Below are 17,430 nucleotides of genomic sequence, written 5' to 3'. Positions count from 1 at the left end.
ATAAAATATTTCTTTACTCAGCGTGTGGTTGGTCTGTGGAACTCCTTGCCACAGGATGTGGTGATGGCGTCTAGCCTGGACGCCTTTAAAAGGGGATTGGACAAGTTTCTGGAGGAAAAATCCATTAGAGGTTACAAGCCATGATGTGTATGCACAACCTCCTGATTTTAGAAATGGGTTATGTCAGAATGCCAGATGCAAGGGAGGGCACCAGAATGAGGTCTCTTGTTATCTGGTGTGCTCGCTGGGGCATTTGGTGGGCCACTGTGAGATACAGGAAGCTAGACTAGATGGGCCTATGGCCTGATCCAGTGGGGCTGTTCTTATGTTCTTAAGTATTTACCCAGTGCCTGGAGATTAACTGCTAGCCAAAGGAAATGAATTCCCTGTGTCCTGACAATGGCTAAAAGGTTGATTATGAAAAACTGGAAGGATAAATGCTCTCCATCTGTCATGCAGTGGACTGAAAGCTTCTTGACTTTATCTACCTATGAGCAAACAGCCTACAGACGACCATTTTGGACAGACATATATGAGAACATCGGGAAGCCATTGCTGGGCTTAAACATCTAACCAATACTTACTTAAAATTTCTATAAAGCATTGTTGATGGGAGCAACATGAACGTATAATCCTTTTTGTTTGTTTCTGTTTTCTTTTGGGATAGGTATGTAGTTTGAGAGTTATAGCATTCAATGTTTTTGTTTATTAGTCGCACATATTTCAATAAATGAAAAATAAAGTTTTTAAAAAATTAAGGGGATTGAGAATAAAACAACCAATATTATTATGCCATTGTACAAACTGATGGTAAGGCCACATCTGGAGTATTGCATCTAGTTCTGGTCACCACATCTCAAAAAGGATATAGTGAAACTAGAAAAGGTATATAAGACAGGAACCAAAACTATTACTGGGTTGGGCACCTCCCTTAGGAGGAAATACAAAATTATGCCAGGGATGGACAGAGTGGGTAGAGGGATGTTGTCTCCCCTCTCACACGACACGAGAACCAGGGGAAATCCACTAAAATTGAGTGTTAGAGAAGTGCGGACAAATTCTCCAGAGATGTTCCGAACGGGTTGCATGACCCTTTGGATCTGGGGCAGTGTAATCTCATCACTATCTACTATCCATGCAACTGGCCAAGTTGCTCAAGAAGGATTATCAAGTCTTGTAGACCCCGGCAGGTCAGAGTTCTCAAAAAGGGTTTTTTTTTAAACCACCACAGTTAACAGTCAAGGCTCCGTCTGAAAAGACAACCAGATAGAGAAAATTAGGGACAGAGAGTGTCATGTGCGTGGGTAGGAAAGCAATGCAGGGCACACACAGCTTTCACTGCAGCCAACCAACTGGCAGAAGGAGTCTGCCACCCTTCTGTTCAAAACCTACCTGCCCGCTGTGGCAGGTGAATACCTGAAGGAACCATTTCAGCACTCTTTGGCTCACACAAACTCCTCCCACAGCTGCACACATAGTTGTGCAAGTCTGGGCACCGGCTCTTTCACTATGATACATGGCTGTGCAACCTGTGTAACTGAATTCTCCTGCAAGGAACTGCAAGTGCCGCCTCTGCTCACAAGCATGGTCTGCCATCTATCCCATGGACCGAAGGGGTCTGACTGTCTGGTGATGGAAAATCAGCAACTGAGAACAAAGACAGGCAGGTGTTGCACCTTCTCTTGGTCATTTTGACACAGATACTCAGGATTTGTCAGAAATACAAACCAAAAGCAAAATGGTCAAGAACTCCCTACAAGGAATGCTTGGAACTGCAGCATCATGAAGTCCCCAGGATCTCTGAGAAGCCTTGACTGTCTTCACAAAGACTGCGACTCCTCAGCTTCAAGAGAGAGTGAGAGAGACTGTGGCAGTTAAAACCAGTTGAAGTGGGGGAGAAATGCCCTTGACCAAAAACAAGGCAAGAAAAAGGTGATGGCACAAGTGTGCTCAGTGCTCCCTTCCCCAACAGTGGCAAAACCAGCCTCAACTTCCTCTTTCTGCAAACACCGTATTTACCAACCACCGTTCGGGAAATTAAAAAAAAAAATTGTCACCCTCCCCAAAAGAAACACGCAAAAAAATCAAAAAGGAGAGCATCCTTCTGTTTAGTCTCATATTATATGAAATGTCTAATGCATTTATGCAAAGATGTTGGGCACTGATGCCAAAGCAAAGAAGTCCCCACATCTCTCCACTGCCAGTCCGAAAGTTCCGTCTCTGCAGGCGTCAGCACCCCGAGATGTCTTTCGACCTGTTCCTGCGTTGAAATCTGGTGTCCGCTGGGTCAAAACCCCTTTCCCTTGCCCCAAAGACTGCCCACTGGGGGGTTGGGGCAGTGTAGTCAGCTGAGGTGAATGTCTGGATTCCCCCACTCTGTTCATATTTGCGAACCAACTCATGAAAGCGATCGTAGTCAATCCAGGTGTGCCACTCACCACGAACCTTGAACTGAAGAGGGAAACAGATGCACAGATTGCAAATGGCAAGATATTAAACTAAAAATCATAAAATAGAAAAAGGAAGATAAAGTCAGATGAAGCAGAGCCCAAGAGGACCAACAAAGACACAACAGACACTATGAGAACCGCTATGGCTGGAAAGAGGCATTTCAAAGGTCAAGGCAGGGCTGCGATTCTCAACCTTTTTCATCTCACGGCATGCTGACAATTCACAAAAATTGTCAAGGCACACCACCCGTTTTTTGACAAAGGCACACCATTCTGCTGGTGGGGGGCTCACATCCCCCAATGCTCTTACTAATAAATGACGCCCCCCAATCCCACAGCACACCAATGTGCTATGGCACGCTGGTTGAAAATCACTGCCATGTGGCCTTGAAACAAAAGTAAACAAAGTAGGAAACAAAGTTGTGGTATCCAGTCTCTCTCTCTCTTTCTCTCTGCGGAATGGAAACACAAGAGGCTGCAGAGGGTGCAGCTGAGGAAAGGGGAGACCCACCTTCTCGTGGGCGACTAGGAGGCAGTTGGAGTGCTCATGTTCACAGGCAATCTCGTAGCCGGGGAGAAGATTCACCAACTCGCGAACGAAGTGCACTACCTCTTCATGCCATGGGACGTTGGCCATGGTAAGGCTGCTGGCCGAGCTTTCCCCACAGTACGTCACCCCCTGTGGAAGAGACATAGATGCACTGCAGTCCCTAGACACCACCTTGCAACATACACTGGGCTTCTTGCGACTGCTCTTGACCATATACAAGGATAAATGATTACTGGGCTGGGGCACATCCCTTACGAGGAAAGGCTACAGCGTTTGGGGCTCTTCAGTCTAGGTAAAAGTGCCTGAGGGAGGAAATGACTGAAACATATACAATTATGCAGGGGATGGACAGAGGGGATAGAGGGATGTTCTTTTCCCTCTCCTACAACACCAGAACCAGGGGACATCCACTAATATTGAGTGTCAGGAGACTTAGAACAGACAAAAGAAAATATTTCTCTACCTAGTGTATAATTAATATGTGGACATCCTTGCCACAGGAGGTGGTGATAGTGCCTGGATGCCTTTATAAGGGGACTGGACAGATTTCTAGAAAAGTCCATCACAGGTTGTGATGGGCACGTGCAACCTCCTTCTAGTAGGCTACCTCAGAAGGCCAGATGCCGGGGAGTGGCACCAGGATGCAGGTCTCTTGCTGTCTCGTGTGCTCCCTGAGGCATCTGGTGGGCCACTATGAGATTCAGGAATCTGGACTAGATCAGCAGGGTTCTTCTTGTGCTCTTATAGCTCTGATGATGATTTCTAAAACATGTGACGTGCAATTTTTTACTGTGCAATAAAGATATAGATTAGTAATGATGATAATATCAAAAATATGTTTTAAACTTAGAGATCACAGGACTTTGAAAGGCATGAAGGCAGCAGCCATGAGGTTGCCTCAAACTGTGATGAGAAAACCACAAGCACTGAGCACTGAAAATTGCAGCAGGCATTCTGGGGGCAGCCTCTCCATCTCACCCTGTGGCGCGGCATTTAGAAATAGCCACTGGGTAGAGTCAAAAGAGCACCGCTCTTTGGCAAGATTACCCAGCCCCTTCCAGCACCTGCACTCAGGGACATCCTGGTCTGTGCACAGAAGCCCCTTTTTGCTCTGGGGGCCAAGAGCAGTCACAAGAACAACCCTGTGGAGGGCTCCCAAACTGAGCTTATCCAGTCCAGCTTCCTGTTTCCAACAGCAGCCAGCAGACACCCCAATGGGAAGCCCACTGGTAGGGCCCCCCCTTGCCCCCCATGAAGTCACAGACCATTTTGCAACATCCTCTGAGTTTCTCACACCCAGAGGGGTGGGGCAGTTAAAGAAGAGCAAACAAATTCTCCAGAGGTGTTCAGAATGAGTTGCATGACCCTTTGGATCTGGGCCCGTGTAAATTCTCCCATCGTCACTACCTATTTAAACAGTCCTGGGAAGGATTTGCTCGTGGCAAACTTCTATTGTTCTGCCAGTCAAGGCTTGGGGCAGGGTCTGTTTTGAGAGGGGGGAGCCGCCCCACACAATCAACACCTCACCTTCACCTCTATGAAATCTGGCTGGCCAAGAGACACCAACTCTGCGTAGGACTTGAGCTCCTCCACGTTCCAAGCTTTCACCAGAGTCAGCCTATAAACAGTACGTTGTTGCTGCACAAAGGAAGGAAGCCGCTTTGCATTAAATTACTAAACGCTGAATAGGGATAAAAAGCAATGCTCAAGATCCCATATTCACAACTGAGTCACACAGGCAGAATTGAGCATCCCCTTTTCAAGGAAAGACTAAATTTGCACAAGTGGCAGCAAGCTACTAGCCCTCATTACTGCACAGATGTGACTAGAGGCAAGGGCTTCCTGCCACACCAGGTGGAAGAAGGCAAACCTAGTGATGGAAGCCATGGAGAGCAAGACTACATTTGCACACAGACCAACACAACATGGGAACAAGGCTGGAAAAAGATTCAAGGTGCCTGGTTGCTGTGCAACGCTCTCTGCTGGTGCCAAGAAGTACAACATCCTGTTCTAGCCTTGATGTGGAGGAGAGCAATGAATGCCTGGGATGGCACCAATGCTCTGGGCAGAGCTGTTATCTTTTACTCAGCTTCCCCAATCTCTTGGGAACACCCTTCACCGTTTCCGCTGTACCTTTTCTGCCAAAGCCTTCAAGCTGTCCAGGAATCTCTGCCAGAAGTCCTTGAACAGGGGCCGGTCAATCTTCTTCAGGCTGTCCCTGGTGCTGGCATCCACACTGACATACAGCTGGGTCACAGGCTCCAGGTTCCTTTGCACAGGCGGGGGGGGGGGAGTCTCAGAATGTCTGTCGGCTGCAACACACGTCCCTAATCTACACAACTCACCCAACGTGACTGCTTGAGTGCAAAACGCCGGGCTCATCGAGGGACTCTCAGGGGGTAGAGCTGGCATTGGCATTAGCAAGGGGTAGAGTATTGGATAGCCAATGCTGCCCAGGGGCCTGGGTCCCGAGGGCTCCTCTGACACTGTCACATGTGCACATGGCTCTCTTCAGCATATCACTACTGTGCTAGGGGAGATGTCTGGCAGGGACATCCCTGGGCCCATCATTCAGACTCCAGCGTGGCAACAGTTAGCTTTGAGACGCATGAATGCACAGCATTGCTTTGCACCCAAGAAAAAAGTCACACTCTTTCCACAGCCTCACCTGATTTCCTCCGGGAACTGTGCGTTTGTAACAAGGAAGCTGGAGATGTTACGATGGTGCAGTAGCTTCAGGAACTGGTTGATTTCGGGGTACATAATAGGCTCCCCAACCAGAGACAAAGCGCAGTGCTTCACAACCATGCCTTCCTCCAAGCGGTCACCTCTCACTCCCGGGACACCTAACGAGTAGAGGAGAGAAGAACACATGGCATTGGGAAAGGGGGTGGTGGGATGACAGGACAAACGTGTCTTGTCAGGCTACAATCCAAACCTCCCTTAACTGGAAGTCAGCCCCACTGACTAAAATGGGGCTTACATCTGAGCAAAGGTTCACTGAGCTGGGCTGTTGCAGTCCAATCTTGAGCTCCACGGTCCCCGCTCGAACAGCAACACCAAAGTGGCTACTGCTGAATACAGAGGGGGCTGGGAAGCAGCCAGTGGTCTCCTTTAGTCCCCTTTCCCTGGGGAAAGACCCAAGCCCCACAATGTGCATGCCTTGTGTCAGACAGAGGACGCAGGCAGGACAGAAGGGGACACTGTTACCATTTGCCATACATGCATACCGCTTTTCAGCAAAAATGTTCATTAAGCATTTTACAGGGAGAATCAAATAGCTCCATGACCCAAAAGGGCTTACTACCTAAAAATATGCAGGAGAAACACCAGCAACAGCCGCGAGAACAGACACTCTGCTGGGCAAAGAGGGACAGTTGCTAACTCTAAGGGGAGCACCGCTTGAAAACGTGCCTCTCAAACAAAGTACACGGACCCTCAATATCCACGGATTTGGAGCCTGCCAATCTGATCACGTGTGGGTTCTGAACCTGCAGATTTGGGCCCACCTGGACCCTCCAAATCCAACTGGAGCATGATTCAAGGGCCTGAGAGGCAGCATTTGGCCTCCCTGACCCTCAATATCCCCATTTCGGACACAAAATATGCAATGTCCAGTTCCAGACTTTTTTGCACTTATAAGGTATTCTGAGGCCTGGCAAAGTTGTGCTTCTTGGGCCTCAGAATGCCTTATAAGGGTTTAAAAACCATCACTTCTGGTTTCTTGGGGAAAACTGGAAGTCACTTTTTTGGCCTGAAACTAGCATTCTGAGGACCAGGGGGGCCTCCCTGGCCCTCAGATCACTATCTGGACCCAACTGGTACTCCGGTCAGGTTCAGAAGTTTTGGGGTGTCCAAATTCATGAATTCATGAATTTGGACATCCACGGATCACAGTATCTGCAGGGGTTCCAGGATACCTGGAACAAGTATCCTTTTTCTATCAAAAGGATCATTTCATTCTTAAAGATTTATCTCATCAGATGGAAACCCTCATTTATTGTTATTGTAAAAATTGAGACATTCCAGGGGAGAAGTTATGGTAGTTTGTAGCAACTAAAGAACAGCTGCTGTCATCTAGAGTTGAGAAGGGAGAACTGACAAAAGCAGCCCACCACTGACAGAAGGGTGGACACAAAACAGTGAGAGCAATAATTTCTTTGATCCATTCTGCCAGAAAAAACCACGAGCAGCCCCACTGTTGGCTGCAAAAGACGGAAGCAGACTCCAGAGGGAGGTGCAGCAGTGGCTGGCAGAACTGGCAGAGACTACAGGCACTCAGAGGCTTCTGCAGAGGGGATCCAGCCTCAAGAGGTTCAGATGCCAGGCAGTTCCAGGTTACCTCTACATTGTTTGATCAAGCTCTGGTGGTTCTCAAGAGCCTCCTGTAGGATCATCTTTGGTTGGTCCATCTTCCACCGCCACGCCGTGCCCACAGGATTTGTGTGGTGCCTGAAAGCACATTTTTGGTGCCGTTAATCTCTCTCCCGCACACCCGCGTATATACAGCTATCACCAGCTACTTCGAGGGGGGCATTTCAGGGGACATTCCTTTTTCGGAGGGGGGGCTCTGCAGCATCAGGCCAAAGGTCCACCCTCCTAGCAAGCATTCTGGTTCTCACAAGACAAATTTCTCCCCAGCAATGGGTACTCAGAGGTAGACTGCCTCTAAGCCCAGAGGTTCATTTCCTAACTATTATGGCTAACCAGAACATAAAGAGTGCTGCAGAGTCAGGCCGGAGCTTCTTCTCCACTCCTGCATGTTTCCTCACAAGAGGTCAGCTCAGGGGCTAGCAGAGGATTTAGGTCATCCTCTTCCAGGACACTAGAAATCAGATCAGTCACTGAAGAAACTCGAATACTATCCCAGGCTAACTGGGCAAGAGACACTTTTTCAACTGGTGTTCCTCTTCTATTTAGTAAGGGGACAGTAACTATCCCTCTTCACCCCGGTTTTTTTTTTCTAGTGACTGTTTGCTGGTGTTCTTCTTCTGCATCTTTTTAGATTGTGAGCCCTTTTGGGACAGAGAGCCATTATTTGACTTTGTAAACCACTTGGTGAGCTTTTTGTTGGAAAGAGGTATATAAATACTGACTGACAAGTTCAGGACTGACAAACGGAAGCCCTCATCCACACAATGCACCATCAGCCAGTGGAGTTGGCTGCCACAAGATGTAGGGATGGCCACAGGCTGAGACAGCTCAGAAAGGGGGCCTGAGAAATTCTTGGAGAGGATCAGTCACAGTGGCTACAAGGAACCTCCATGTTCAAAGCCTTTGGCCTGATCCCACCCAGCTCTTCTCAGAAACACACAAGTCCCCAGCCGCCCTCCTCTCTAATTCCCATCCTAGAACCTCAGAACTCCACAGCTGGGGTGGGCAGCATCACTCCCACAGCAGCTGACTTTGTCTGCCCAGAAATCAAGGCTCTTGGCAGATTCAAAGGCAGCTCCCCCCCCCCAATCTTTACCTCCAGCAGAAGATGCATTTGTTGGCACATGCCAGGCTGGGGGTGGTCTCCATGCAGCGGTGGCTCTCAATGCCATAAAAGGTGTGCTTGTAGCAGCCTCCTCTTCCCCGAAGCATCGCCTGGCAGCAAGCGGAAAGGGGAGGGAAATGCCAAGTCTCAATCAGCATTTCCAGAAGCTGCCAGGTAGCCTGGCTTCATGCTGGAACTCACCTGCTTTCCTTAGTTCTAAATGATCTAAACAAGAATGTGCAACCGCCCTCCTTGGACTGCAGGAGACTTTTTTCTGCCTGAAAGTCTCTCTCCTCATCCAAGCAGAAAAGCACTCAGCAGAGAATTTGAATCATTGCTGCAAGAATGGCTCAGGAGAGGAAAAGAGTACCTTTGTCCACCGACACAGCTTCACTCCGGAGTGGCTCCCAATCAGTCTGTAGCCTGGATGGGAAGAGCGAATCCCAAGTCTGAATGAATCCAGCAGCAGAAACTGGAGAGCTACATGACCAGCAGGGTATCTGGTCGTGCTGGGATGCCTCTTCCAGCCTCACCCCCAACCCTCAAGCTAAGGCAGCAGCATCCAAAGGCTGAGACGCCTCCAGCTGACGCCTGCACAACCATTTCTCAGCAGCCAGATTCCCTGAGTTCACAACTTCAGCTCTCCCCAACTCTTCTTTGGAACAAGATTCTTGCTCACTGTAGTTCGTCCTGAACTGATTTTCGGGGAGCAAAACCCCATTCTGAGGCGGCCTTTTCAAAACAGGCAGGCACAAGTTTTGTAAAAATGACTGAACATGTATGCTTGGACTGTTCTCAAAACCTGGTCCCTCCAGAATGGGGCCCATTTTTCTGACAACCTGAGGCTACCAGGGAGGGTGCTTGTGTCACCAAGCTGCTAGGCCCCATCGGTGGAAAGGGATGAACGAAAGAAATTCAGCTCTTCTTGGTGCAGAATTTGGACACAAAATTCTAATTCCACGTGGTTGATGAAGAAGAAATTCTATGAGGTCAGAGGTTTATTTGAGTAGTGGTCATCCCTCGTATGCTCCACCCCCCCCCCAATTCATCTGCCGCCTAGCCTGGGACTGTTGACTGGGACTCACCTTGTTTTGTGAGTGCTTCGCGAAGAGCTGGGGTGATCATCTCCCGCCTCTCGTCCTCCTCCGGGATCTGCTGTGAGCTGCCTGTTTTGGCAGCCTCTTCACTGAGCTCTCGCTCCCTCTGTATGGGGAAAAATCAAATCTAGTACCAGCTATTTCAAGCTCTGCAAAGGGGCAGGCACTTCTGTTAAGGGAAGTTCTCCAAGGAAGGACAACCGAACACAAGGCTAATTCCACCCTCTGCTCCAATTGTGAACGTTGGGAAAGGGGGAGGTGACCTGACCTCAGTCAATACAGGCATGAGTGCCTCCTCTTCTTGCCTCCTTCTCTCCTATGTTGAATTTTAGGTTGTAACCTCCTTGGGGCAGAGACCTTACCTTGTGAAGCACTATACACAGCAATGGCATTATATGTAATAATTATGATTGTTGCTGAGAAAATTTATATATAACTTTTCAACAACAACAAAAAAGTTCACAAACCAGTGTAGACAGCTAAATAAAAGGTTCCCTGTCCCAAAACAGCTTACAATCTAAAAAATACTCAAGAGACACCAACAAATGACCACTGGAAAGGACACCCTGCTAGAGTAAAGAGGAGCAGCTGCTCTCCCCCTGCTAAATACAAGAGGAGCCCCACTTTAAGACTTTGCCTCTTATTATGGACATCCTGTACAAGGCAACAGGCAACCACTTCCCAGATTAATACGAGCTCAAAGAGATTAGGCTGCCTCCTGATCTGCAAACAGTGTCACACAGTCCGACACACAAAAGGACTTTGTGGCGGTGAAGCCCCTAGCAGCGATTGGGTGAGGTCTCTGGCTGCCACTGGCTGAGCTGCCTCTAGAGGCAAAGCAGGCAGAAAGGCCAACGGGGGGGGGGGGGGCTTGGGACTGGAGGAGACAAGAGCCCTCAGAGAGTGAATCCAGGGAACTGGAGGGAAGGAGGCTTGGAAGAAAGAGCAAAAGCCCTGAAAGGGCGGCAAGAGGTTTGTTCAAACAAGCTGAGCTCTGTAGGAGAGTTAGTGCCTGCTGCAGAGGGGTTGGGACTTCCTGCCTCATCCCAAGGGACAGAGCCATGTCGAAGGGAGTGGAGTAGGATGAGATCGGCTGGCAATTGTAGGAGGGAGAGGACGAAAAACCAGAAAGAGGCGGGCTTAGGCTGCAGCAGTCACCCTTACCTTGGCTTTCTTCATGTGGTCCATCATTCTCCCCAGGTCCTCGACATCGACAACCACATTTGCATTGCCTCCTTCCTCGCTGCCGGACTCCTCCTCACTCGTAGTTTCAAACAATTCCTTCTCCTGCATGAAGGAGTCACAGAGGCTCTTTCAGAAGTTCATGAAACGTGTGGGCATTCACACAATGCAGAATCAGCTTGTGTAACTCATGCCACAAGATATGGCGATAGCTTTAAAGGAAGATTAAGACAGTACTTGGAGACGGACAAATCTACCAATGACTTTTAGCCATGACGTCTGTGCAGAACCTCCATATTCAGAGGTGGTCTATTTTTCCTTGCCCGTTGCAGGGGAGGGCTGTTCACCGACTGCCTTGCAGCTGGTGAGCTTCCCAGAGACATCTGGTTCAGCAGGGCCTCTCATGATGCATTCTTTACTAGAGACACTGCCAGGGATGGAAGCTGGGTCTGTCAGTGTATTTTCTGCACTTATTTCAGGTACAAGCCACCCACAATATTGTATTGGCAACCTTCAGTCTCGAAAGACTCTGGTATCGCGCTCTGAAAGGTGGTTCTGGCACAGCGTCTAGTGTGGCTGAAAAGGCCAATCCGGGAGTGACAATCCCTTCCACACCGGGAGCAAGTGCAGTCTGTCCCTGGCCTGTCTCCCTGGCTATGGGCCTTCCTTCTTTGCCTCTTAGCCTCAGACTGTTCGCCCACAATAACACCCTTGGTTTCAATAGCAGGGCTTGTCCTTAACTCTGGGTGCCTCATACTCTTCTGATCATCCCTGCTGACTGTCTAAGGCTCTGGGATTGTGAAGAATGTTCACAAACATCCCACTGACTGAGAGGTGGACAAACAGCAGAATTGCCCACCAAGTGGACGCAGGCAGCTGCCTGGTCCTGAGTCAGACCACTGGTCCAACTGGCTCAGGACTGCTGACACTGCCTCACAGTGGCCCTCCAAGGGGGTCTTGTGGGTCTTTCCCAGCCCTACTGGGGTTGCTGCCAGAGACCGAACCTGCAATCTTCTGCAATCACGTGAGGCAGGGCTCACCACTGAACCATTTCCCTTTCCTGCCTGTGGATGGCCAGCCTGGCTGGGAGAAAATATAGGGCCTGGCAACAGCTGTGGCTGCAGAAAGGAGTCTGAAGAATGGAGACTGAAGGAAAGGGAGGCAAGAGGGAAGAGTGCCCCAGAGAGCAGGAGGGAAAGCCCAGCAAATGTGGGGCAAAAAAGTCACTGCAGGAGCAAGCAGAACTCTGGGAAAGGCAGAGGCTGGAGGAAGAAAGTGGAGAACATGTGGAGGCCAGGAGGGAAGACACATGACCCATGGCAGGAGCAGGCGGGGGTGGTGGGGAGCTGAGGGGATCAGGAATTCACACTCGGGTTGACCTCATCAGCCAAGGCTCAGGACTGCAGAAAAGACGGACAGTCAGGTCAACAGGCCTCCACCTTCCAGACAGCCTCCACCTACCTCTTCCTCCTCCTCCTTCAAGGCCTTCTGCTCAGGGTCCGACACCTCTAGGCTCCTCCTCTCCTTGGTTCGGCACTTCCCCTTCTTGCACCTGCCACTGCAGGCCTGGCTTTCCCCTTGGCAGAGGGCTTGCACCCTGGCCAGGAACTTGGTCTTCCAGGCCTCGAAGTCGGCCTCGATGCTGCCGTGCCTGCTCTTCACAACATTGCTGTCCCCCCGGGTGCAGGACAGGATGCGAGAGGCCCCCAACTGCCACAGCCACTTGTCCACGTTCCTGCCAACCTAAGATGCAAACAAGGGGGGGACGCTCACAGTGAGGAAGGAAAGCCACAGGAGGACCTAGTGAGGGAGTTCGTGGGGGGGACGGGACAGTGACAGCAGGAAGGGAGTGCAGTGGGAGAGCCTAAGAGTGGCATGCAGGAGATCTCAGGCAAAAGCCACTTCCAAGGATCGCAGATCAGAACAGGCCTGGGAAAGACCCTTCTCTCTCTGATGCCTGAAAGAGTTGCTACCAGTTGAGTAGGCAGCGCAGGGCTGGACTGATCAATGGCGGCCACACATGCTCCAATGAGGTGGGAAAGCACACTTCTCCACAAGTTTTGAGAAACACTGGATGGGAATCTGTTGGAGATGCTCCAGACTGAGGCTCTCCTCGTGTAAGGACATAAAAAGATGTATGTAGGATCAGACTGAAGTTCCATCAGTTTCATGAACATCTCTGGCAGTGGCCAACCAGAGACCTCCAGCAATTCTACAACAACCCTTCCCTGTTTAGCACTTGGTACTCAAAGGTAAACTGCATCTGATCATGCAGGTTTCATTCAGCCCTAATAGTGAAAAGCTGTAGACAGACCCCATCCTTGTCCAGGGGTTTGTCTAATTCCCTTTTAAAAGCAACTAACACAGCAGCCATCACATCTTGTGGCAGTAAGATTCACTAACTCATTGGATGAAGGACTTTCTAAACCTACTGCCAACCAATGTCATTGGGTGAACACAAGTGCTACCAGAGAGACAAGCTTCTCTCTCTCTCCCCACACATAATATTTTGTAATACTCATCATGTTTCCCTCCCAGACTCAGTTGCCTTTTTTCCTAACCTAAAAAGACCCAAATACTTTAGCCTTTTCTTGTAGGAAAGGTCCTCCAATCTCTTAGTAAGAGGGTCAGACTAGGTCGCCCACCCAACAAGTCAGACTCCAACCGTCTCTCAGGCTCCACTTGAGAAATAGCAAAGAGACTTACGGTGTTGTAGCAATCAGCATACAATGAGTTGCCTAGTCCAAAAACTGCATATCGCAAGCCGTTCAGGTACGTCTTGCTGACCCTGAAGTCGTTGGCTGTTTCCTCGAGCCATTTGCAGAACCACCCAGCACTCTCCGGTGGCTTCCCATCAGTGTACGTGGCAACCAAGAATACGCAGACATTCTTGCTGGTGCTCTGGAGAGATCCCAAAAGAGAAAACTATGCAAACATTTTCAGCTGATCAAAAAGAGCTTTCACAAAAGCCATCCTGAGTTGGAAAGTCACCAACAATCATTAGCACAAGACACGACACACTGTGCAGGTCCCGTCCCCACCTCATTGTGCTGCTATTAATGAGCCTCAGGAAGGGAGTTGATCACCTTCAGCACTCTTGAAGGTGCAAAAAGGGAGTCTGAACTAAGAGGGGAAAACAGCCCACCTCATCTACAAGGCAGTCGTCCGGATCATAGTCCCTCATGTCGATGACTTCTGTTGGCAGACTAAGAAAGGCAACAGCTTCGGCAAGAATCTGTGCAAACCGCTGGAAGGAAAGAAGGAAGGATTGTCGAAGGAGTGCTTCATTGAGAGATGCTTGGGTTCCTTGCAATCATCCTTGTGAATAGGGAGTCACACTGGCCCTGAGCCCCACAACCGAAACCCAAATACACTAACTGAACCCAAACCTAAGATCCCACAGATTGTCTTGGACCTGAACCCCTAAATACCAAAGCGGCAACTGCCTCAAAACAGGCAGTTCAATTGATATTAAGGCTTTCACAGCCAGTATTCGTGACACCGAAATTAACAACGTTTGGGTTAATAGGCCGTGGCTGAATATAGCCGTTCTCACCTAACGTTTCGCCTACTACTGCGGAAGACATTTTCAAAGGATGAAGCTACAGCAAGTAGCTCTTCAGACTACGTAGTATAACTGATGTAACTGATGTTCTGATTACAAAGCCCCAAGTACCTGTTGTTCTACCTCAGTTCTTCAAGCCCCAGATACCTGTATTTTTGAGCACTGGTAACCAAGCGTCATTCACACTCAGCGTCTCCTCTCTCCTGTTCAGATTGTTCTGATGTTTATAAATCTCTATGATCTCTCTACAAAATTGAGAGTGACAATGACTGGCAGTGGACAGTGCCAGTATTCACTTAAAATCCATTATGTGCTTGAGATTATTATCTCAACTACATGCTCCACAATGGCCAATTTTTCAGTTTGTTGCACCTCTCATCTTCTGCTGTCCTTGTGTTTTTACACGTTATGGTGGGGCTGATGAATATTTGTCCACAACTGCATGAGACCCGATGTACTCCCGATACACTCCTGCCATCGAGAGAGCTGCAGTTTCGGAGCTGCAACACCTACAAGGTTACCTGGAGCATGCAAAACTAGCCTTGCAGGTTAATGGATATTCCATGCAGGAAATTAAGAGAGCAGTACATTCCCAGCTGTGTAATAGATCTCAAACTGCAGAACAACCTGTTCCAAGAGCTCAAGCCTTTCTCCTTTGTTTTAGAAATGTGACAGACTGTACTGGGAGACTGTTTGAGAAGGCAAACATCAGTCCATCAAGCTGGGAAAGACCTGTCAGCTGTCAGGGCAGGCAGTACTGGGCTGGGTGAAACAAGGGTCAGACTCAGTATAAAGCAGTTTCACATGCAACAATTTCCTCAGAAATCCCTCACTATGTATACAGGGTTTAATTTGGGCAGGATTTACCAAGGCCCAGTAGCCGAACTTGTCTTCACTCCCAGAGCTCAACTATGAACATATGAATGAAGGAAAGTGTACCTGAGCATCTGCAAAGAATCATGCCCTAAACAAGAAGAGCCAACCACACTCATGCATCCAACCTGGCCACAAGGAAAGTTACTTTTGCTCTCACTGCTCACCTTTGCTGTCCCAGTCTGAGAACCATAGAAAATCTTCACCCCGACTACATGGACTTTGTTGATTTGTGAGTTTTTATGCTCCCCTGCAGGTACATCCAGCATGATTTGAGGAAGGTTTGATTTTGGGAGATGATCTCCATTCTGCAAAGTTGAAAATAATCATAAAGTTACGTAATCCTAGGATCAAGTTTCACTTGCTGTCACTAAACCCTCCTTTAGCCCTCCCAGCACCAGGTGCTGTGTAAGAGAGAAACCATGTCTCAACAAACCAGCCATGGCCCAAAGTACCTGCTTCTTGGCTTTACTGAGGAATTGGATGCAAATCCAAAGGCCAACACCAAGAGCGGCACAGGAGTAAATGTAGAACCTGTTCAGCCACAAGGACATCACATAAGCGCAGAGGCTGCTCCATGTCTCCACAGGAGCATCTGGAACAAAGTGAAACTGTGAGCAGCCCTTACAGATCTCAACAAGAGTTCCTCCCCAGTTCTGCTTCAGTAGTTCCTACTTCTGGACAAGCATGCACAGGGGTCCAAGCAGGAGTGGCAACAACGTTTAGCGGCCTGTTCCTTTAACCACAGACTGAGCTTTTCATACCAGGAAAACTGAGCAACTGAGAGATGGGACAAGATTTGCCCGCTTAATGTCTTTGGCTCAAGCTGTTGCTGGACACAGGATCAGGGCCAGTAAAAGAGATGGCACCTCAAACACAAATTTTAACATAGTAAAACTCTTGGAGAGTGTCCATCAGATGCTGCGTGTGTCTGGAGCAGCATTTCTCAATGTTTATCCCCCACCGTACCACTTCACATGATCCACCTAACGGAAGCACCACTGGAAGCAAGTGGTGATGATGTCATTGCCAGTTACTTCTGGGTTGAGAGGCCAGAGGCAACACGAAAAATACAAGAAAGAGGCTCAGGGTGGACAAGCCAGAGCTCCTACCAATGCCTGTTGTGTCACAGCATTTCTGTGCAGCAGGTGTCCAGGGGTTCCACAAGTACCGCCAGACGCCACCTCCAGTATCACTGGTAAGGGAACACTGTTCTAGAGGCAGAACCAAATCCACGGCCAGATGAAAGGTTCTATCAACGCGCCCTTGAATTTTAAGTCCTGCGCTTATGCAATGTGGAACCAGGGTCACCTTGCACACTGAGGGGTCTCCAGGTCTCTGTTCAAAAAACGTTACAGGAACGCAAACTCGCCAGCAGGCATTCTTTGAAGACCTGCTTAAAGGAAAAGCCCCGCTGCATGCAGAGGCCTTGCTTCTGTCACGGCCTGTCCCTGCGATGGACCTTACCATCCTCCGTCAGTCCAAGCCTCTTTCCAAGACGTCATCACTACATCTAGTGGCAAGGAGTTCCACAGAGCAACAACTTTCTGGGTAACGGTGGCATAGCCGGAGGGGGACAGAGCAGCCACTCTGGTGGGGAGGCTGGGCGGGACGGGCAAGCGGCCCCTCCCTTTGGAGTCATTCCCTGTGGGGGGAGCAAAATGGAGCCATATGGGGGAATGGCTCCGAAGGGAGGGGCCGCTTGCCCGCCCCGCCCAGCCTCCCCGCCAGAGTGGCTGCTCTGCCCCCCTCCGGCTACGCCACTGCTGGGCAACAAGGCCCCGGAGGCTGCACGCACCCGCCACGGCTTGTCACCCGCGATGGCCTTTCCCTCCCTCGGCCTGTCCCAGCCCCTTTAAAGGCGCCTGGGCCAAGTGCTGCCACCACATCCAGTGGCAGGGAGTTCCACAGATCAGCGACACGCCGGCTTGGCAGCCGTGACGGCCTGTCCTCGCTCACCCCCTCCGAAGGCGCCCAGGCCAGCTGCCGCCCCGCCTCCTGCGGCCGGGCCGGGCCCTGCCCCCTTACCCATGCCTGCGCGCCCGAGCCGCCTGGACAAGGGCTACCCGCGGGCGACTCTGCCCCCAGCCCCGCACGCGAGGGCGGCCATCTTGCCGCGCAGGGTGCGCTGGGAAACCCGGTCCGGCCTTCAGCCCGGAACCTTCGTGCGCGGCTGCGTTTCCCGCCCGGAGGGACCGGGGAGGGGCTGCGCGACAGGCGCTCTCGCGAGACTT

The 17,430-nt window shown here is 50.0% G+C and overlaps 1 protein-coding gene across 3 annotated transcripts; it reads right to left on the bottom strand.

Annotated features, from left to right (window-relative positions):
• Window positions 1-696: 696 nt before the first annotated feature.
• On the bottom strand, window positions 697-17,314 carry LOC136658539 (S-adenosyl-L-methionine-dependent tRNA 4-demethylwyosine synthase TYW1-like). 3 transcript variants are annotated; one of them, XM_066635213.1, is made up of 17 exons: window positions 17,225-17,306; window positions 16,664-16,841; window positions 15,652-15,791; window positions 15,364-15,504; window positions 13,904-14,005; window positions 13,465-13,659; window positions 12,220-12,501; window positions 10,741-10,863; window positions 9,565-9,682; window positions 8,850-8,902; window positions 8,471-8,589; window positions 7,343-7,452; window positions 5,669-5,846; window positions 5,134-5,269; window positions 4,528-4,638; window positions 2,962-3,129; window positions 697-2,451 (listed from the first exon to the last, which is right to left on the bottom strand). In XM_066635213.1, the coding sequence occupies exons 3-17, from the start codon at window positions 15,748-15,750 to the stop codon at window positions 2,230-2,232; spliced, it is 2,157 nt and encodes a 718-aa protein (XP_066491310.1). In that variant the 5' UTR covers window positions 15,751-15,791; window positions 16,664-16,841; window positions 17,225-17,306; the 3' UTR covers window positions 697-2,229. The 3 variants fall into 3 exon arrangements, with proteins under 3 accessions (XP_066491310.1, XP_066491309.1, XP_066491311.1); XM_066635212.1 differs by lacking the exon at window positions 16,664-16,841 and having other exon boundaries at window positions 17,225-17,314; XM_066635214.1 differs by lacking the exons at window positions 12,220-12,501; window positions 16,664-16,841 and having other exon boundaries at window positions 17,225-17,314.
• Between the last annotated feature and the right edge of the window lie 116 nt (window positions 17,315-17,430).

Source organism: Tiliqua scincoides, chromosome 8 (genome assembly GCF_035046505.1).
Source record: "Tiliqua scincoides isolate rTilSci1 chromosome 8, rTilSci1.hap2, whole genome shotgun sequence".
Lineage (NCBI taxonomy): Eukaryota > Metazoa > Chordata > Lepidosauria > Squamata > Scincidae > Tiliqua > Tiliqua scincoides.
The sequence above is the reverse complement of the archived record's forward strand: the minus strand, read 5'-3'. Positions and strand labels throughout refer to the sequence as shown.